The 21,987-nt window shown below is 36.6% G+C and overlaps 1 protein-coding gene across 2 annotated transcripts in view; it reads right to left on the bottom strand.

Moving 5' to 3' along the window:
* Positions 1-69: 69 nt before the first annotated feature.
* CEP83 (centrosomal protein 83) overlaps positions 70-21,987 on the bottom strand; it is a 23,613-nt gene continuing 1,695 nt past the window's right edge. The window contains exons 2-16 of one of the 2 annotated variants that reach the window (XM_066550555.1): positions 17,755-18,008; positions 17,235-17,385; positions 15,930-16,022; positions 15,524-15,655; positions 12,878-13,129; positions 11,488-11,619; positions 9,658-9,772; positions 8,033-8,177; positions 7,752-7,901; positions 7,032-7,107; positions 5,758-5,915; positions 2,906-3,035; positions 1,911-2,014; positions 1,068-1,248; positions 70-385 (exon numbers count right to left, since the gene is read on the bottom strand). In XM_066550555.1, coding sequence (XP_066406652.1) covers positions 203-385; positions 1,068-1,248; positions 1,911-2,014; positions 2,906-3,035; positions 5,758-5,915; positions 7,032-7,107; positions 7,752-7,901; positions 8,033-8,177; positions 9,658-9,772; positions 11,488-11,619; positions 12,878-13,129; positions 15,524-15,655; positions 15,930-16,022; positions 17,235-17,385; positions 17,755-17,903 — 2,151 coding nt within the window. In that variant the 5' untranslated portion in view covers positions 17,904-18,008 and the 3' untranslated portion in view covers positions 70-202. Of the gene's footprint in view, positions 386-1,067; positions 1,249-1,910; positions 2,015-2,905; positions 3,036-5,757; positions 5,916-7,031; positions 7,108-7,751; positions 7,902-8,032; positions 8,178-9,657; positions 9,773-11,487; positions 11,620-12,877; positions 13,130-15,523; positions 15,656-15,929; positions 16,023-17,234; positions 17,386-17,754; positions 18,009-21,987 lie in introns of those variants that run through there. The other variant, XM_066550556.1, reaches the window with a different exon arrangement.

The following is a 21,987-nucleotide window of genomic DNA, read 5'->3' as shown; positions in this document are numbered from 1 at the left end:
CTTTTCTCCTTCTTTGAAGGACTGCTGGTCCTTCAACCCAGCAGTAAAACAAGTTGAGCCACAAAGGGGTAACTATGCAGAATATATTTTATGCTATTCAGGCACACACAACCATGTTTTTGGCAAAATATGAAAAGCATATTTTCATATAAGTACAAAGGATAAGTTATTGAAAGCTAACAGCATCAAGAGTATGCAGATTTTATTTGGAGTCCTCACTTCGTGCTTCATTTTCTCCAGTGATCTTATTTCTTGCCAAGTCCCCACACCCCACCATTACCCACTCTCTAGATGGTCCAAGATCTTCCAGCTGTTTTCTTTGTCTGGTTTCTAATTCTTCCAATCGCTTGCCAAGCAGGGCAAGCTCTCTTTGATGCTGCTCCTCCTTGAAATTTAAAGGAAAAAGAATGTGGCTCTATTACATTTTACACACAAGGGACCAAAATGAGCAATATATTCATTTTCTTTAAGGAAGATAAAAACTGTAAAGTCCAGAACATCCTTATTTGTTAAATTTTACTCATCAATGTTTCACGGGTATTATTCTGATATTCTTGATGAACAACATCAGGAAGAAATACATTTGCAGATGTTCCTCCTCTCAGATGAAGGAGCACACAAACCTGAAGTCTCAGTAACCATGAATCTGTAAAGCCAACCTGCTCAACCTCAGCCAGAGAGATTTTCACCCTCAGCAGCTCAACCTAAGACTTTTAACCACACAAGAAATCAAAAGCAGCAATACTGCTTTGCAATAATGAAACCATGGTGTGAGAGCAACACTAGCATTTCTTGCTCAGAAGGAGGCATTTGAAGCCTCTGAGGGGAGGGACAAAGTATGGAGAATTGGCTTAAAACTACACAGTTGTTACATCCAGTAACATTTTCCTTTGTCTTTCAAGTACTCCTTCCTATTGAGAGGAAGGGAACATCTCCAGATAACTCAAAAATTTCTTACTTCTGTTCAAAGATGAAATACGCCTTCCTTAAGACTAAGGTCAGTAAAAAAGAACTATTTCAATACCCTCTTTTGCTGTATTATTTTCACAGCTTGTGCTATATCCCACCTGAAGAAAGGAGAAGGACGCTGCAGGCCCAGGAGGCACGGCAGACAATGGGGTTACACCGACGGGGTTGAGTGCCGGTATGTCAGGACTCAGAATTATACTGCGAAATTCATTGTGCCGACGCTGCAAGTCCTTCAGCCTCTTCTGGAGGCGAGCATATTCTTCAGAGGAAACATTCTGTCTAGGAAATAACAGATTTTTTATTACTCAAGATCTTTGTTATCCCAACACAGAAGCACAGCTCTCCACGAGTGCTCTGCTGTTTAACACCTCCAGTTTCTATCTATCCTTACACAGAAGAACTGGAAGGTAGATCTGTGTATGTTCTTTTGCCTACACATCTGTCTAAATGTCCCTCTACATATTTAGCTATCTGCTCTATTGTAGATTAGAGTTTACATAAAATAAATTAAGCTTTTATTACCATTCACAGTAGTGAGTCAGAGAAGCCACATTCATTATTAAAATCAAGCCCTCCATAGGGGCACAATGAAGAGAGAAAAATCAGGACTTCATCTTTCAAAGAGGATGCCATGTCTGTTTCTCTTGCAATTCTGATGTCTTGTTCACTTCCTTCTTTTAAAGGGATTCCTGCAACTGTGCCTATCAGGTATTTTTTTTCTCTTTTTCTTCTTGAATAGACAGCCCTGCAACTGTCTCATAAGCTCTCAGCTGCCCATCCTAAACAGAATCTATTCAAAGAATTCTAGTGCTGTAAAGGCCATTAGACTGGACTCTGGTTACTAATATAGGTAACATGTATCTTCAAAAATACTCCATATTTGTAAGTCACACCTTGAGCATATGTAATTATTTAAGCTAAGAAAAAGCAAAGTTAATTACCTATTTAACACTTGATTTTCCTTTTCTAGTTCTTCCATCTTGGCTTCCAAAAGTTCTATTTTCTCATGCATCCTCCTTTGTTTATTGTCATTGAGAGTCTTTCTCTGTCAAACAGATATTTCAAACAGCTAAGTAATACCTTAATAGATTAGATCCTGCAAAAATTAAATCTAAACTGTATGTGGTTTCAAGCTGTGACACTTCATAGGAGTTCTTGAAGAAGAGATGCTGTATTGTTTGAAGGTGCTTAGATTGCCATGTTGGGAAGCAGAAGAAATGGAAAATGATCCATAGTTGGGAATGAAAGAGGCACAACTGCCAGGCACTTGTTGGTCAGTGACCAGCTGTACTAACAAACATTAGCAGCATCTGAAAATCACAATGGTCATCCTTTAAATGGCCACATAGAAATGAGTATAAGCATAACCAAAAAAGTATGCTTCCTGTTTTTGTTTTTTTGGTTTGGTTTTTGTTGGGTTTTTTTGTTGTTTGGTTTTTATGGCTTTTTTTTCTCATATTGATCGTAACTTTTCAGACACTGGTAGGTTTCATAACCTATGTTCAATGTATAACACCGCTAATTAATCTTGAGGTTTTACCTGCCTTTCCTTCCAAACTATTTCTTAAAAAGTAAGCTTAGGAGAAGAAATAAAATTTTAATATTCCATCAAGGAAAAGTAGAACATCATTTGTCTAGTATCTAGTATCATCATCCTCTCTCATCAAGGGGTTCACCTCTTAACAACCAATGCACACGTACGTGCAAAGAAAGCCTCACAAAATCTTTGATGGCATTATAACAAAGTTGTTGGCTGTAATATTATTTTGCATGTCATTCAACCTATTTCTATGCTAATCTTGAAGAACCCAATATATTTAGTTATTATATACAGTAGATTGCAAATAAAGTCTTAACATTGAAACGATTCTAGCTGGCCAACATAAAGCTGAACTTTACACAGGGTGGATCATTCAAAAAGGAAGAGACAACATGCCTTTTTCTGAGCAACAGCAGCTCGACATAGCTTGTTCTTTATTTGCTTGTATTTCTCTTCATACTCTGTGACACGTTGTGTAAGCATATGCTTCTCCTGCAGCCATTCCATTCGCTGGTATTCTGAAGTCCTTTGGAAAAATCAGGGCAAAAAAATCAAGAGGTCATACAATGCAGCACATTCAGTTAATACCTTAAGGCTCTTAAAACAGATGCATCTTTTCACAACTCCTACTTTTATATACTTAAAGGATCTGATGTAAATTTTATTATGTTAACAATCTAATTGTGACTACGACATTTGAACCTGTGCATTATCCTAGGATTTCTTTAACTATCAAATTTTGAAAACTGATTCCAAGAAGCTAATTGTTGGTGCCTTGTTGGATTAGCACGCTGCCAAACCACCCAGAGAAAATTCCTCAGTTCAGGTCAAACCATCATAGTAGAACACAGGAGCAGATGCCTATTCCAAACATCAGTTGTCTGAACCGTTGACAACTACCTTCTCTGTTTAGGAGAGCAGGGTGCTGCCCTATGGGGTCTACTGAATCTTCGTAACAGACTTGCTTAGGACATGTTCCCAACCAGAACAAACACCAGCTCAACAAGAAGCTCCCACTAATATGGTTTCTAGACAACATTTCAGCTAAACACACACCACCAAAGGCATATGTTATCTGTTTAGACTTTTGCATGTTTGCAACACACTAAAATTAGGCTGTGTTCTCTAGCAGTGTATAGGAAAGAAGCCGTTTCTCCTTGCTGCCTTGTTTGTTTGGGCTGCCTGCATTGCGAGTCAAAGCAGGCAAGAACTAATGGAATATGTAATTACATTACTGTTAAAAATTAAAATCAAATGGTGAAATTCTATGTAGCAGATTTTAAGAAGACCAAGGCCTGGTATTAGTGCATCCACCACTACTCCAGATGCATTTTCCCAGTGGCGACTCTGAATGCATCTCCATAAATTTCTCACCAAACCACCTCTCCCTTCCCCACAGTAGAAGTATTGGGCATCATCCACTCTCACTTGGGAAACAGAGTGTTTGGCCCCTGTGTCACCTGTCATGGCTCTTCTAGTTGATGCAGCGTGGCTTGTACCTCACTCTGGACTGCAAATAACTACTAGCACCCAGGAATCAAAGCACTTTGCATGAGCACTGCTTAGCAGTAAAAGGATTTCAGCTGAGGCAATGGTTAAAAATGCTTGAGTTGGGTGTGAGGGTTTCTAGAGGTGTTTTGTGTTTTGGTTTTTGTTGTTGTTGTTTGGTTTAAATGCCACTAACATTGTTCCCAAAATGCTAAACAAGTCCCTATTTGAGCTCATCTCTGATCTGTATCAGGTTCATAGTTTGCCTTCAGCTTTTTTTCTCCTTTCACATTTTCATTTCCAAGCTTAAGATTGACACAGCCAGACATGCAGCAGCTTTGCCTGCTTATGCTCAATGCTCAACTGGCACTACTTATCTGGAACCTTTTATCTTCTTGTCTCATCTTTTGGTCCCTATTTCACTTCCTCTTGCTTTGGTGCAACTTAACTCTTTGGTGTTCAAGCTCATAAGAATTTACTGAACTGAGGAAGGAGGTTCTATCACTCACAGATTCATAAAAACAATGGGAACATGACCCAAGGCTCCCAGGATAGCAATGGCAAGACCTGCAGGAATTACATGCAGGCTACAAAGCTACTTCATTTCTGCAGTACCAACCTTAGTGCATCTCTCAGTACCTACATACTTGTACAATGATCTCCGAGGACTGACAAGCTCCTTCCACTGCCTTCCCAGGAAAACCTAGTCCTGACTGTTTTGTGATCCATAAATATGTAAATGACAATGACTACCTCATTCAAGTAACAGCAATGATCTCACTCAACATGTGAGTACACCTCCCTAAAGCAAACATCCAAATATTTAATGTGCTAGTGACATACTCTGCTGCAAAATGGAACAGTATCTTCAAATGTTGAATTGAAAAGCACTACTTAAACTAATGACAACATAGCAATTGCAGCACCAATTCATAGGAAAAGAGATGTTAAAACAAAAGTTACATTGTACCCTTTGGAAATGTATTTAATCTGGGACACTGACTTTTTAAAGCACCCACCACACAATAATCCAGTACTAGTTAGACAAATATTGGGTTACTAAACTAGGAAATTCTGAAAAAACATTTCAGACTGACAAACTGATCTTTAAATTCCAGGAAGGCGTTCATTTCTATACAGAATCTGAATAAAATTTGGCTTCCTTCATCATTTATTGTCATACTTTGATGACATACGGTCAAGCTTGTGCAAAAAAAGGAAAGTGATTATTTTTAATTTTGATGAGAGGAACTAGAAGATATTTTATAAGCCTTTACTTACCTCATATCAGCTAAAAGTAGCTAGTGGGAAAGGGAAAGAAGTAGTCACACATATACTGACTGCGACTGTGGAATCTTATCATGCATAATACAATGCTTGAATGCTCTTTTCATGCATACAGCTTAAACACTCTTAAAAGAACTCTCTGAAACTCTAGATCCATTTATATCTATAGAAGTTTGACACCCACTTCAGTTAAGTAGAATTTCAATTTATGCAAGAAGTGTATCTCACTAATCAATAATTAATTTTAACAGACACAAATGGAAACAAACTCCTCTGCTTTTGAGGCTGACATGAGGAAAGCTTTTATACATGCTACGCCCACAGAATGTACAGCCATTTTTTACAACTGTCCAATACTTCCTGTCCATTTTAACTTTCTGACTTTCTTCAGAATCTACAACCCACAGTTAAGTAATCCATATGAGAAGAACACAAGTAGCATGAAAAGTAAAGGCAAAAGAAAAAAAAATTACTTCTCTGTTTCCAGTTGAGCTTTCTCTGCCTGAGCCCTTGCATGTTGACATTCTTGTTTCAATCTCTCTATTATTTCCTTCAACTTTTGATTAGAGTCCAGCAAATCTTTTTCTGATTGAGAAAGTGAGGCAAGCTGGAGTTGGATATCATTTATTTGCTACCAAAACAAAAAAGATTTTTTCTATTTCAGAAGGTATGCAAATAACCAGCAACTGATTTTGAGATACTGAGACAACGCAAAATGGAGACACCAACTAGCTTTAGCTTTTCATTAGCCTTTTTTACTTGTTTCTTTTCTCTTTACTCAACACTTTCTCCAGAAGCTTTACAGTAAATCATTACAAGACAAAGGGTTTCTGTTGTAGTTAAAATGAGAAAGATAGGCAGGATGCTTCTGCCACTGAAGTGTCCCCCAGAACTTCAGAAATCCAACGCTTCAGCCCCAGGCCTGAACAGAACTCGAGGACCATGAAATATTTAGCAGCAGAGCTGTGGAGCTTTCCAGGCTCTTCTGTTCCATAACATACTGAGTGTTACAGCCAACAGTGACTGTACCAATCGGTTCACAAAACAAGGAAGCACTGAAAAGTCCAACCTCTGCAGCCAGCATACACAAATGATCATTTCCCTTTCCTTTTCCTTCCCCCACATAGACATGGACACTTAGATCCCCCAATTTCTGATTTCTGGAGGAAAAAATAATTGTCTCAAACTTCAAGTGCACACAGCTTGCCGAGTACTTTGATGCACAGCTATTGTTATTACCTACAAAATAACATCACAGGCAAGCAGGAGTTAAAAAAAATAGGTTTGATTTTCAACACTGCCATCAATTGACTATGCAATAGAAATATACCTCTTTACACTAGTTTGTTCATTTATGAAACATCTGTTAAACACTTGAAGAACCTCAGATGAGAGACGCAGTGTAAATGCAAAGCATTACCTAGAAACAATTTATAAGTCTCCATGGCAACTGAATCTCCAGTTAAATAGTGCATAACCATATTCAATATACCAGTCTATAAACATTCAGCTTTGAAATCCCTGTTACCCACAAAACACATGAAGCAAAAAACTGTAATCCATTTACAGAGGTCCAGGAAAGCACGATTGATTTCTGAACACTTCTCCTTTAAATATCTGAAGTACACATTTCATCCCTCCAGGGGAAAAAAAAAGCCTTAAAAATTCAATCTTCAAATGCAGGACATGGTAACTACAGGAAAGAATGTATTTCTCTATAAAACATTATAATGCAATAAAACCTTACCTGTTTCAGATTAGCATTTTCACATTTCTTTTCTTCCAGCTCTTTTGTCTGCATAGCTTGCTGTTGAATTTTTAATCTAAAATTGTGTAAGACATCCTTATTTTTATCTAATCAAAATTCCAATGCTATAAATTAGGACAAATCAGCCTGACAAATAAATAGCATTATTTGAAAGGCTAATAAATATTTAACTAAAAAAGTATTGAAAATATATTTCTATTCATTCTTAGAATTCACATAGGAATAAGACTTTTGGAGTATGATTCATTTTATCATGCTAACCTTCAACTATAGTAAGCTAAGTAAACTCCCAACCATAATAACCAACTCAGAGATATCATATCAGGTCTCAGATTGCCAGTTTCTGCTATGGTGCCATTGTGGAATGAGAAATTATTTACTCTAACACTGGGGCTATGCCAGCAGCCAGCACTAAACTAGTTTTAACAAAGTTGTATTGCCAAATTACTACTTCAAAAGGGTTGTGGAAAATAACACTTAAAGTTTTGGAAGAAAAGGGTTATCATTTCAAACAATAATTTTTAATTCTGCACTCTTTTTTACACAGTGCAAAAGATAATCTTGTTTAATCTACACCAGTGAACACTTCAAAATGAAGACTTCTGTATCTATGAATAGTAAGCTTTCATACTGTCTACTGTAAAGACATTAAAGAGGGAAAATGAGAAATCCGTGCTAAGATTAGAAAAGTCACACTACCGCAAACGCTGAAGTTCCTTTTTGCTAGATTCTTCTGCCATCTGCACAGCACGTAGTTTCTCTTCATACTGATCCTTTTCAGATTGCCTCCAAGAATCTTGTTCCAGTTTCATCTTTTCTAGATCAGCTAGTCTGTTTTCGAGTTCTAACCTAAAACATTATTCAACATACACACAAGAATCACTAGAAAATGTCAGAAGTGTTTAGTTAAGAGTGATATTTTTAAAATTATCACAAAACTGTCCTCTTTTAGAAACTGAGGAGGCAATCAGTAGACATACTTCTCATTCTGTAAGGCTGCAATATTGTCAAAAACTTCCTCTTTGGCAGCTTGCACTTTACGAATTAGCTCCCGATCCTTTTCCACTAAAAGCACTTTATGCCGCTCAACAGCTGCAGTAAGAATTTCCTTGTCAGACAGCAATCCTGCATTATACATTAAAAAAGTTAAACATGTCATTGGTAAGAACCTCCTAGGAACCTATATTCAAATCACTTTATAAATTCACAAAAGGGAACCAAAAATCTCAATTCAAATGACAGAATTAATGGGGGAAGGAGAAAAAAACAAAACACAAGAAAACAAGAAGAGACCTTTCTTAGTATAACAGTTATATTTCCAAAACATTTGAAAAGTAACATTACACTGGAATAACGGTCTATGAGAGTTTCTTACTTTAATAAATGATAGTAATTAAACAGTTAATAGTTAACAGTTAATAGTTAATAGTTAACAGTTATTACAGATTTAAATGCCACAGCAATTTATACAAAGCATTTGTGTCTGGATTGAAAAAATTTAAAAAGTGTTCCATAACAGCTATGCAAAGGTCAAGCAAGAAAATTTTCATTTTCGGAAAAAGCTTACAGTAAACAGAAACTGGTTGTCATTGAGACCAGTAACTGGGCTACGACAAATCTCAATTTTAATCCACCTATATTACCAAATGAGACATTTCTAAAACCAGGACTTCACAGGCAGGGACAAATTATACAAACTAAAATCATGTAACTGACACCTGTATTCACTGGCAAATAAGCCAACAGTGACTCCTGGTTATTCAGCTAATTCAGCAATGCAAATGGAATTCCACAGTAAGTTCAGGTTAACTTAAATCTTGTCTGTATTCAGTTTCATATTTTATAGACCCATCATTTCAAGTTTGCAATACACTGTAAGCATACTGTCAATACATTAAACACCACTTTTTCATTGCTCCTAGCAAACTTACTATTAAAGCAAGTGAACAGAAACAATTATTTCAGGAAGACAAATGTACTATTTTGGGGCTATGGCCAATCAGTGAAGAGAGTTCTCTTTAAAACTGTGTAATTGTGTAGTTGTGGGATTTAAACACAACTAGTACTAGAAAGCTTTGGCCTTTTCACTCTAGAAAGCTATTTCAAGTTGCCTAGATACTCAGCTGCATCAGGTAGCTTACAGCAATGCCTGTTCCCTTCAAAGAATGAGCTAGGTGCTGTATTTTGTTTCATGTGGCAGCCTTATGGAATTAGTATCAATTCCACAGACACAGAATCAAAAAAATCCAACCACTGAAGCTCTGTGGCATGATACGGTTTCAAGCAGAGTATGGAAGAGTTGAGAATTTACCAATAATGGAAAAAAATAACCATATGAAGTACATAATTTGAAACAGATTATGCTCAAATTGTGTCACAAATGCACTAATTTACATAAATGAAAAACTGCTCTCAATTGTTCTTTGCCTGGTAGAGCAAGTGAAACAACACAATTATTTCAAATACCAAATGAATTGTCAGATCTATGACCTAGACCAGAAGTAGAAGCTGAAGACTGCTGGGGAGCATTCAGACAAAAAGCCAGTTGTATTATTCTAACTGAAGTAAACAGATGAAATAATTAGAAAATAATTTCATACTTTACCATCCATTTCACTTTGAATCTTGTTTCTTTCTCTTTCTACTTCACTCTTTGTTCTTGCTGCCTCCAGTTTGACATTTGTTATTTCCAACTTATGTGAATGTTTAAGTTCTTTTACCTATGAATTAGTAAAAACCAACATCAAATTAACTATAATAAATTTATGTATATTTATTTTACTTCTGACTAAAGATACCTCAGAATCAAGCTAAAATAAAATTAAATTGAATCTCCACAAGTAAATCAAAACAGTGATATCCAAAGCCAGAATATCAACTACTTCCCCAAGTAATTTCAATTTGGTAACTACTTATACTCCCCCTGGCCTCCTGGAGTGCTACTCAATGTCTCAAAATCCAGGTCTACATAGTCTTGAAGTGCATTTTAAATCAAATACTGCTCTACAGACACATCAAATGGCCTCATAAAAGTAGGAGCCTTAAGAACATCAAATCAATGAAAATTACTGCTTGCATGGAAACTTTCTATAGTTTAGGCATTTGAACGCAGTAATTACATGGTCAATGCAAATTAAATATCTGGAGAAAAGCACTTATAATGAAAATCCATTCACAATGACAAATGTAATTACAACCTGCTTGCATATACAAGTGGCAAAAGGTTAAGAATGACACAGTAGCTTATTAAGTAACTACATGGAAGATTCAGTTGCTTATATATCAAGTTGATAACATTCAGGGCAACTTGAAAAGATTTAAGGTGGCTTTTTTAAGGCAGAAAATCCAGAAGACAAACATGCACCCATGCTCAGGAATAGGTTTGAGTGGAAGCAGAAGCAGGTGGAGGTTACTATAATAAAGCTTCTATTTTCCTCCCTTTGAGAAACATGACTTTAATATTTTATTTTCTCCTGCTTCTGGAGGGGAGCAGAGGAGACCAGTTGATACAAAAAATAAAGACTGTAACAATATTCCATATATTCTGGGAAATGACTGAAAAATCTTTACCAGAAGTTTTCCCTTCCTATTTAGCATTCATGGGGGCCAAGTAGGGTATATTACATAAAGAGGCTTTAAATAGTGGTATGGCTTATAGCTATACCTTATTCCTACGGTAAATTAGAACTTTTTTAAATGAATGACCAAAATTAAATACTTAGCACTCATAAATATGCACTGTAAAAAGATCTCAAAAAAAAAAAAAAAAAAAAGGAAAAGCATACAATCATAAAACAAAACCTCTAAGATCTGGTGCCAATGCAACAAAGTCACTCAAATATGCTTTAAGACAATGGTCAACTTAAAATGCTGTGATGCAATTCTGTGCTGAAATGTTCTGTACAAGCTATGCTGGCATTAACCAAAGAAAAAAAGCTATGTTAACATGATTATTCTGCTTCTAATATAACCTAAATCTCCACAAGTAACTCCAATGCAGCTTGATTCCTGTAACTAACACAGCCCATTCAGAGGATAGTTCTTAAGACCTCCAGGAAAAAAAAAAAGGTAGAAAGATCAGTTCTAGGCTGACTGTTTTCATGAACATTGAAATATAAATGAATATAAAGATGAATATAAAGATGAAGGCCATGAATATAAAGACACCACTTCACAAGTCTTGTTCTGTTCAGGAAAAAGATCTAGAAGAAGGAATAATAAGAACATAACCTCAATCCTTAGAGAGACTTTCAGGTATGACATATCTCCTGTAAAGTCATATATTCTTTGTCCTTCAACTGGAACTGAAGGAAAAATTCCATACCTATTTAAGTCACAGCAGATGACATTGTTACTTTATTTTTAGTTTAAAATATAAGCAGAAAAACATAAAAGGGTGTGAAAAATATATTTTAGATACCATAAAAGTACTTACTTGAGCAGCTAAGGAATTGACTTCTCGTTCAGATTTGTGGAGTTTGCTGGTTAAGAGAATGTTTTGCTCATGACTCGTCTGCAGTTCTTTCTCAATGCGATCAACCTGTAGTTCAGCAGACTTCTTTTCTGCCTTGAATGAAGGAAGTATTTTTAAGATTTTTGGAGCTGGGTTGCCTCTTGTTACTCATTTGAAATGTTTGGTTGATCTGGGCTTTCAGATATGATATATTATAATGAGACAGTACTATTACATATAAATATTCAACTTTGTTCAACCATATATTCCAATACAACAAGGGTCTTGAATTTTACTGAAAAGTCACAACTTTTTTTACTAACACCTCCTACACAGAATCACTCCCATTTTCAATCCTCCTTGATAAGGAGTAGTGGTAATCTGACTTACTTAGGAGGCAGCAGGTGTGCTTACCAGTAAATTACTGGGCTATAAACAGTGTAACTACAATTAGTGTTTACAAAGTGTAATATACTGGCTATGCAGTTATACTGATGGAAGAATTAACATCCTGGAGAGGAAATTAAATACAATTTCTGCATTATAGACTCTGATCTTTACAAGACAAGATCCTGATCTTTACAGAAGATCAAAAAGGTAATCTAATGATTTCACCTTTCTTTTTCTAAACACTTCTGTTTTCAGCAGGGCTCTCTTTAAAGCTGTCAAAGAAGATTACAGCACTTTTTAAGTTGAGATCAGAGCATTTTGTAACTGAAGTATGCAGCACTGATAATAGTAAAGAAAAAAAAAGAACCATCTATCTGCATGCTGCAACTGTGCAAAAAATCAAGATGAAGAGGCTCACTGCCTAGAGAGGTAGCAAGGACTGACAGAAGGTCTGAGGACAACAGAGGAGGAATACAGTGGAATCCTGGGAAAAGTGCAACAGCCCAGAAATACCAAGGAGAGCGACAGCTGAGTACTAAACAACTGCAGTAATGTGGTGGAGAAAGAAGAGGCATAGGTTAGCAAAAATGATGAAAGATGAGGAAAGGATTAAAGAGAGGAGCATCATGTGACATTCTTAAAAAGAATAAAGAATTTACTGCAGTGGATTATTAACATATTGGTTTCTAAGTCCAGCTAAGTGGCAACAAATACTGGCTTACTGACTACAACTATGGATACGACTCACTTGTTTTGAAAGGACAATTATTCAGCATAATCTCTCAGTTGAGAGACTTTCCAAAGTTGAACTGGCAGTGCATGACTCCCAGTCAACTACAATCTGACTTTAAACCTGAAATGTAGAAATTCAAATTGCGGAGCCAATGGCAAAATTATCAGTGATTTCAGTGACAGTTCTGTCAGGCCAAGTGCTACTCTTCTACACTCTACAAGGAGGCAAAATAAGAAAAGAAAATCTTACCTCTAGAGATCTCATCATGGTCTGCATCTCAGCTAACTGTCGTGCTTGTACTCTTTGAACATTTTCTGCTTGCACAACACTGTTGTGTCTTTCTGCTCTTAGTTCTTCGACTTCTGCTTCTAAGGCTTTTAATTTCTGACACAGCTGTGCCTTTTCTCTAGAAAGTGCCTCCACACGTTTACTGTCCCTTGTGGGATCAATGCTAAGCAGCTGGTTATGGAGTTCTTCCTTATCTTTATCCAGTCTTGCAATCTGATAGTTGTTAATCAGAAAAATAAAAGTTCTTACATTGATTAGGTGTCAGGCAGCAATAATTACAGTACTTAACAATTCAGAAAAGAGCAGCAGTGGACATTTAAACATTCATTTGCTTAGAGTAGGAAAATCAAAGCAAGACTACCTGAATGCCTGTTATTAGTGTGGTCTTTTTGAGAACACTACAGAGTGCAACACTGACTGATGTCCTCATTAGCAAGCTGGATGATAGCATGGAGTCACTTTCAGCAAGCTTGAGTGTGACACCAAACTGGGGGGAAATGGTCAATCTGTTGGAAGGCAGAATTGCTATCCAGAAGAATCTGGACAAAGCTGAAGGAATGGACAGAACTGGATCCTCTACAATTAGAGGAGCAAGACATGCATCTGAGATGGAGTAATCCAATGCAACAGTACAGGCCCATAGCAATAGTCGAGGAAGCATCTCCATGGAAAAGGATCTGGGGGTCCTAGTGGACAACAAGCTAAACATCAGTCAGTAGAGCACCCAACCCAATCCTGGCAGATTGGCAGAAGGATAACTAGCAGATCCAGGGAAGTGATCCTTTGTCCTTTTTCCGGTACTGGTAAAGCTCTACCGTGTCAAGTCCAGATGGCCACTAAGGTTTTGAGAGGGTTGGGGAATATGACATATAAGGACAAGCTGAGAGAACTAAGCCTCAGCTCAGAGAAGATGCACAGTGATGGGAAGAGAGGCAACTGCCACAATTTGGAACACATCAAATTCCAACTATCTATTATGAAAAAAGGTTACCATGAAGATGGTTAAATACTGAAAGAGTCTGCCCAGAAAAATTATGGAATCCCCATCTCTTGTCCATCCAAGTGCAAGACTTGGCTGGACATGGACCTGAGCAACCTGATCTCATTACACTTCAATATTTTAAACAAGATTTTGGAGTATAAAAAGTCTCTTCCAACTTATCTTATGATTCCACTATTTTATAATTACAACAGAACTCAAATCTGCTAATAACTCCAGACAGCCAACATGACTGGGCCCCAACAGACTAGAAATCAAAAAACAAACAAACAACCCAAACCTAAATCCAATAAGAACAACAACAAACCCCCAAGTCTCTCTTACAAAGTAGTACAAAAGGTACAAGACAATCTGGAGACTGTAATTAACAAACATATAAATTCATGGATTGTTACACTACAAAATAAGTTACATGGGCTGAATATAATAGAGGGACCAAAAGAGTGAGAAAGAAAGGTATGTAAGAATTCTCTCCATATTTGGAGATTAGTGCAAACTCTGATCTGCAGCAGTCCTTTTAAAAGTTTCACCAGCGTTCTCTATGAACAAACCTGATTTCTGCAGCAAAAACTCTCCAAATGCCTTTTATGAGGAGATTCAATTGCATTATATGCCCAAGCCATCATTTAAGAATTAGGATGTTTTTATAACCTCCTTGAGCAAAATGACATGGAATGTTAAAAAACCTTTGAGAGAAACCAGATCACACTGTGCCCTGGGCTCAAGGTAGCTGCATTCTGTGTTAAGTGTGCTAATTAGCTGCAGGACTAGCAAAAACTCAACAAGCCCATGAGAGAGGCAGGCTGTAAAGCAGCATGTGGGTTTAGCTCCAGGAAGGACAACTGTTCTGTTTTTAATGCACTACATTTGCAAACTTGGATTGATTTTGCAAGTGATGATTGCTTTGATTTTTGTCTGATGTTTGGAGTAATACATTCAAATCTGGCATCCTAGAATATATGCTTCCAGACAAATACTTACATGGATATGCAAATGACATCTGCAACTCATTTACAATGATGTATCTATTTAAAACATAAATAAGCTGACAATTTATTTAGCTACATACACTTTTGAAAGTCCAAAGAAATTAACAAATGGTTTCTTCAGGAGCTAATACAAATGAAATAGTTACCAAAGTTTTCAGTATCCTTTTGATTATCACTATCTTGATCCAAACTAACATCATGACAAGTACATTGCAAAACATACCCTTATCTGCTATTAACAATCTATCTTCCTTGATAAGTTGCCACATAAGAAATTTAAAGCCTAAACTTACATTGGTTACTCAGATAATTTATTAATTTCAAATTAGCATCATGTCACAAATCACAAATGTGATTAAAAACAGCAATAAGCAAACGTCATTTACCAGAAAGCAAGTTATTCTTACTTTTAATAGCATAAATAATACTGCAATCCATCACTGAACAAATCTATAGAGGCAGCCTTAGGCTAAGTCACAGAAGTGCTTTGAGAATTAAGAGAATAGAAACAAACATGAAATGCAGTCAAACTGACAACCCTTCAAGCACCAACAGTTCCACAATGTTCAAGCAACCTTGTCAGAGATACTTTCTAAACTACTATAATATTCTACATACCTCAGTCTCATATTTTATTTTCTTCTCTTCTAAAACATGTGCATATTCTTCCTTTTGATGCTCAAATTCTGATTTCAGAAAGGTATGGTCGTAACGAAGTTTGTTATATAGTGTTCTGTATTTTTCTACTTCCTAAGTTAGGAAAAAAAAAAAGTTTTCAAATTTATTTCCTTTAAATGTCCATGCAATGTTCCTATTGCTTCACAAGTTATCTTTGATTAACTGAATGCTGCCTCCTCCCTCTTCTATGATTTCAACCTTCCCTGAGGTTGAAATCTGGGACAACAGTACCAGAGAAATAATGCCATGCTCCCCTTTCAGTTTTAATTTCCTAAGGTTTTAGGAACAACTATAAAGCAGCGATCACTACTCTAAATGAAATAAAATTTCAATACCTATGACTTACATTTTCTAGCTTCTGATAACGCTCTCTCATAGGAGACTCCAATTCCTCATACATTTTTGCTTTTAACCGTTCTAATTTTTGAGGAGTTAGCACCTTAAAACAGAAAAGTATCACAAATAATTAGTCATATTCATTCATATTATTTACACTGTGATTGGTCACTTAGCCAGGAATAAAGTATTTCAAATATGTTTTTAGGAATTTTACTTAATTTTCTAGGTTTTTCTAAAGAAATTTTAATAGAAGTTACAAAAGCAAAAAAGAATTAGTGAACTAAAAATATTCTTGGAAGATAACAAGCATTTGGAATGTCAGCATTTATCAATAGAAGCAACACAAATTTCAGGCTGAATTGCCAAGAGATTTATCTCCTTTGTGGGGGATGGGGGAAGGAAAAGCAGTCTCACATAAAAGATAAAGAATTAATGTCCAACTTAAACAGTAAGTGAACCAACCCAAAAAGATCACAACAAGCAACACCAAACAATTATTTGCAAAACACATTAGATGCGTGTTCTCCAACAGGTACATGGATACTGGTTTGAATGAAAAAAACCATCAGCAAAGATTCCTTGCCTTAAGCTCGATTCTGTATGGTATTTTGTTAATATTTCTTGGTATGGTTCACACAGTAAACTATCTACCAAGAAACAGAGTTTAAAACAAAAAATTTCATCCACCACTGTGACATAGTCTTATTTATTCTACTTTTCTTTCACTTATCTGTACCCTGGAATCCCTGGAAACTAGTCCTAGATATGGTACTGAGCCACATCTCCTCCATTCAGAGTCTGAGATCCTTTGGTTAGGGATTATATTTGTTTCCTAAGAACATGTCCTGTGTTATTTTAAGGAAACAAGCAGTTACATAGAGTGTCATCCAAGTTATCTTAAATGTTGAGGAGTTTTTTTGTTTGATTTCAGTTTGGGATTTTTTAAGAAAAAGAAAGAAGAAAGTTGTCATCACAAAGAGAAACAAGTCACTTTCTAGTCACTTATCCTAACAGGTTTAGGCACCTAAGTTACTCTCCAAGACAGATGATTCTCCCCTTAACAGCAGAGCAAGTACAGATAGAGACTGAGAGTCTTACACAGCACCCAACAGGATTTGGATGATTCAGGTAAATAAGGAAACACTAATTTCAACCCATAGTCACTCTAGAGAAGAGCCATTACTTGGATTGGGTGAATTTCAAGACATCTGAAATATATCCAAGCTGGGTATGCATGCTGCATTAACAGAAAAATATGAATGGTCCTACAGGATAAAAAGACATCCCAAGTCCTTCCAGTAAATTATCCCACCTGCTGCTTCACTTGTTCCAGCTCTTGTGTTTTAGCCAGCAACTGCTCTTGAAAGTCAGCAAGAAGCTGCTGAAATTTGTCATGTACAGTCTGTTTTTCAACTAACAACCTTTTCAGTTCATCTTGTGATTTGGTATAATCCTCTTGCAATCTGAAAGATAAAATATGTATTTACTTTACATTCACCTTTTAAAATTAGACCTTAAAGCTCAAAAGACTCACACACAGAAGCAAACATATGGACACCAAATAAGAACTAAGCTATTAATATCATCTTTCTGTAATATACTGAAAAGTTATCCCTCACTTATAAGCATAAAAAGTGCTGCAGAAACCTTACCTGCAATGTCTTAAGGTACTTTGAATTGTTTATTTTCTTATATGAAGAAAAATCTCTTAAAATCTCTCCTTACACACAGGAATAGCTAACACACATTTCACACATACAAATAAATCCCTTCCAACATTTAGCTTCACCTTTTAACAACTCAAAAAGAGAAACTTGCTTAAATTGATGTACCTTAGATGTTCTGCCCTTAGAGTTTGGTAATTTGCTTTGTGGTGTTCACTTCGCATTTTTTCATCCATCAAAAGTTTTAGTATTTCTTGTGAATTAACTGCTTCACCACTTTCACCCACAAGAGGAAGAAGGTTGCCCAAACCATCCATCTTATGAGGACTGCTCACGATGAGTATGGAGAGGACAAGATTAATGTGTAACTAATCTACAAGACCATCCACTCGTTATGCTGACATCTCAGAAGATCAAGACACCTGAACAAATACAAGGACATGTAATTAGCATTCAAGTACATTCACAGTTCAAAGGTTACACACACTGCTTTTGCTTTAAGTACAGAAGAATCCTGGTTCTGCTTTAACACAGATTAGAAACCTTTACTGGAAGTGCAACTCTTCTCTCCTCATGCAGCCTGTCCTGAGAAGTAATAGCACTTCCAGGGGCACAGAATACACCTAAACATGAAGGTCATTTGAGTCAATACAAAATAAGAACAAGCACTACTATCTGAAAGATTACAAGACATGTTATTTTTACTTATGCTATGCACTGAGACTCCAACCATGATGCCCTAATTATGCCTTTTTAATCAGAGTTCAAACAGAGGTCACAGATAGCAGACACACAGCTTTTCTTACTACTTATTAAAAAGTCTGTCACGCTGTCCTAACATGTTGTATTAATCAACACACCAGTATTTCAGCTGGAAGAAAAGCAGATAATTCTCTACTGAATTCCTACCAAGCCCTCTCTGGAGAAGAGCTAAGGTGTCAGGGACAGCCTGGAAGACACCTGCCCACAGTTCAGTCCTGAAATATGCCACTTCCTTATTTTCAAAGCTTATCTTGCAGTTGCTTGTGTTCTTTCCAGAAAGACTTTTGCAAAATGTGATAATATCAGATGGTGTGAGGAAAGCTGCAAATCAAGAGTTCCTGAGAAATAAGGAAGTATGCTAACATGCCTCATTAGTGCTTTTTAATATTTGAAGCAATAGGTATTAATCTGATCACTACTGACACTTCCACAGGATCTAGGGGAGGCAGGACTGTAGCTGAATTTTAGGGAAGTTACAAAGATTTGAAAACAACTACTCTGCCATTTTAGCTTTTTGCATAGCTGGACTGATGCCTAAGAAGTCCATGTCTGCAGTGTGCAAGTAAAACTCAAACAAAAACAGTGATAAATCCCTACCATCACTACAAATACCTTGCCTTCTTTACATGTATATTTTCTACCACTGTACTCTTTCATAATTGTATCTTAAACACTTCAATTTGATTTTATAAACCACTGAACTATAAGCAAGATGAAAATATGGGGAAAAAACCCATTCCACTACGACATGATAATGTCAAGAAAGCGTAAATGTAAGACTTTCTTTCCCAGTTTTCCTTCCTCCATTGCTAAAACGAGAAAAGGTCAGAGAAAAATCTACCACTCATAACATCAGCCTAGGCAAAGCAACAACAGCAAGTTTGTATTCTGCTTTACCCAAATTTGCTGAGAGAATGAAGAGGAAGAAATCAGAATGAGGAACATTCTCCTCTGTGGCTGTCCTAAATGCACAACCAATTTCAAACATTAATGACACAGGTTTTGAAGACCCTTCTAATGAATACAATCTCTTTTTCATCCCTGAATTTTGTTGGCTGTTGAGAAATAAAGGACAACAGCAATTTTCAAACTCAATATAAAGACATTTTCAGTTGTTAAATCAACAGCTGGAGGAGGAGAACAGGTCCGTGATGCTAAAGACAATAATCACGTGAGAGCAGAAAAAGCTCTGGTACACAGAAAAAATTCAAGGCAGCATGTCCCTAAGAATTTCTAAGCATATCAACAGGGTTAACAGGATCACTATTAAAAGCAAACAAAAACCCCACACAAACAATAAGAACAAACCAAACCAACAAACCGAAACAACAAAAAAAACTCCAACAATCAGGCAATAGCACTTTGTTTTTATATGATACTAAATGTAACTATCAAACTGTAAGCCAAAGCTCAGAATTAGGAACACGGCATTTAAAGTCAGATCTGAATCCTGCTGCTTACTCAAGTAAGAAGCATTTTTGAAGTGGCATAATGGAGATAAAGTCAAAGACACCAAGGAAACACTACGTTTTCTGAAACAATGTCAGCCAACAGGTAAGCTGGAACACCGCCTTTTCTACTCTCTATTCCAAGCTGCTGCAGGTGAGAAGTGTATTCTCTCCTCACAGCTTTCATTACTATCAAAAAGTGCACAAATTACAAAGCAAGACACACACCTGGCCATGTATTCATATGCATGAAGATTTCATGAAAAAGATAAAAGGAAAAAAGAGAGGGAGATAATTGTAGCTGACAAAACAATGCTCCAGACTGCAAAAACCTGTTGTATTTAAGGAAACAAAACTCTTTTAGCTTGCAGGGACATCTAGCGGCAAATGCCATATTTGCATTCCTGGTGACAACTGAAACGAACAGATTTCATTACTTCATAAGAGCTCTTTCCTCGAAAACACAAAGAGCAATTTGTAATATTTAACCTATTCACATGCAAAAAAGTTTTTTCTTGTTTTGGCATTCTTTTCCCCACATCATAAAATAATCTCTGGCAGTAAACTGCCAATAGTCAACAACATTTAGGGATACCAATTAAGTATATTACCAACCAGAATCTCTTCTGTGCTAATGGCTAACAATAGTTGCTCACAGTCAGTGAACAGGCCTTAAATAATCTTCAAAATTACACAAAGACTACAGCCATAATTTTTGAGAAATAATTTAAAAGAACACTAGGTTCTTCCTCTCTTGGAGATGTGTTCAAGAAGTGGAGGAGCATAAATCTTACTTTAAAGAAACTAAACCCGCCATCATATTTAAACTTAATTCTACACCTACGTAATTCTACACCTACTTAATTCTACACCTACTTATTTAGCAAGCTACCAAACTGCAAATTTGTATCAGTCATCCCAAATTCATACTATGAAGCCTTAACATAATTTTCCACAGGTATAAATACAAAGGCATTGGTGCAGAGTCCTGAAACCTAGGAAATGCACACTCTATAGGTAAAATGGTAGTACTGTAGAATACCTAAGTGAAGTAAATAAATTACATTTCCAAGAATCATCTTTGTTTTGCCTTTCTTCTCAAATTATTTCTCTTCCTAAAGAGAGAAACACTGCTGAATTACCTACTAGTCATCTCTCCTCTTTATAGCTGCACCTCACAAAAGGGTTTTTCTTTTGCAAGATTTTTCAGCTATATTATTTTAACTTTTTCTTTGCTACAAGCTCTTAAAAGTGAGAATACTTACATTTAGAGAAAAAGATGATATATCAATATGATATTAATTTTTATGGCATTTTGTTTACTACAGCAAGGCTTCCTTCTTGTTCACCTGGCATAACCAAATGTCATGACTGCACCATGTATTGGTCATTCCCCTGAGTGCCATACCTAACTCACTCATGGCTCTCTTTTCCATGCCACACTTAAAACACTTAAATTTATTGTCTTTGAACACAGTTTGAAACAGCTAGATGATACAATGAATATAATTTTGCAACTAACAAAAAAACTGACAGTATTTAGCCTTGTGCCAGGTTTTGCTCAAGCAGTAAAATTCTCAGTGAAATCTGTGAAAGTCTAAGAGCTTCTTCACACAATTCGTGGTCTAATTCCTCTGCCTGCTTCTCTCACAACTCCAGACCTCTTTATTTGCTCTTTCTTTTTTTTCTAATCCAATTAGCCAAGATCTTCTGAAACAATGAACTATTTGCCTGAAAGAGTGAAAAACTCAAGGAAAGCACAGCCTCATTAAAGCAGCTCTTCAAACACCACCCCTTCTCATCCCTGCTCAAGAGTCTACAGTAAGACCAGATAATGGTCTAATGCAAAAGTGTAATCCAACACAAGAGCTCACTGTCACCAGGAACGGGAGGGCTCCGCTCCTCCTTTCTTTGTCCCCACTGCTGTGTTTGTCATTCATCAGACCCCTTCACGAACAGTTTTAACTCAAGAAGCCAACACACTCAAACAAGCAGAAGACACTCAATAGTTTTTCTGTGAGGTCAGTGAGTCACACGAGCTCATGGAAAAATCCAGCAAGCGACATCATCAGTGAAAGTGGGCAGCTGGTACGGACTAGGGCAAAGGAACAAAGAGCCAAGTAAACAGACAGGAGGAGGAGCAAGCCTTTCTCCTTTCAGGAGCAGAGAGCTGGCACAGCACAGAGCTCAG

Source organism: Molothrus aeneus, chromosome 5, assembly GCF_037042795.1.
Source record: "Molothrus aeneus isolate 106 chromosome 5, BPBGC_Maene_1.0, whole genome shotgun sequence".
NCBI classification, from domain to species: Eukaryota; Metazoa; Chordata; class Aves; order Passeriformes; family Icteridae; genus Molothrus; species Molothrus aeneus.
The sequence above is the reverse complement of the archived record's forward strand: the minus strand, read 5'-3'. Positions and strand labels throughout refer to the sequence as shown.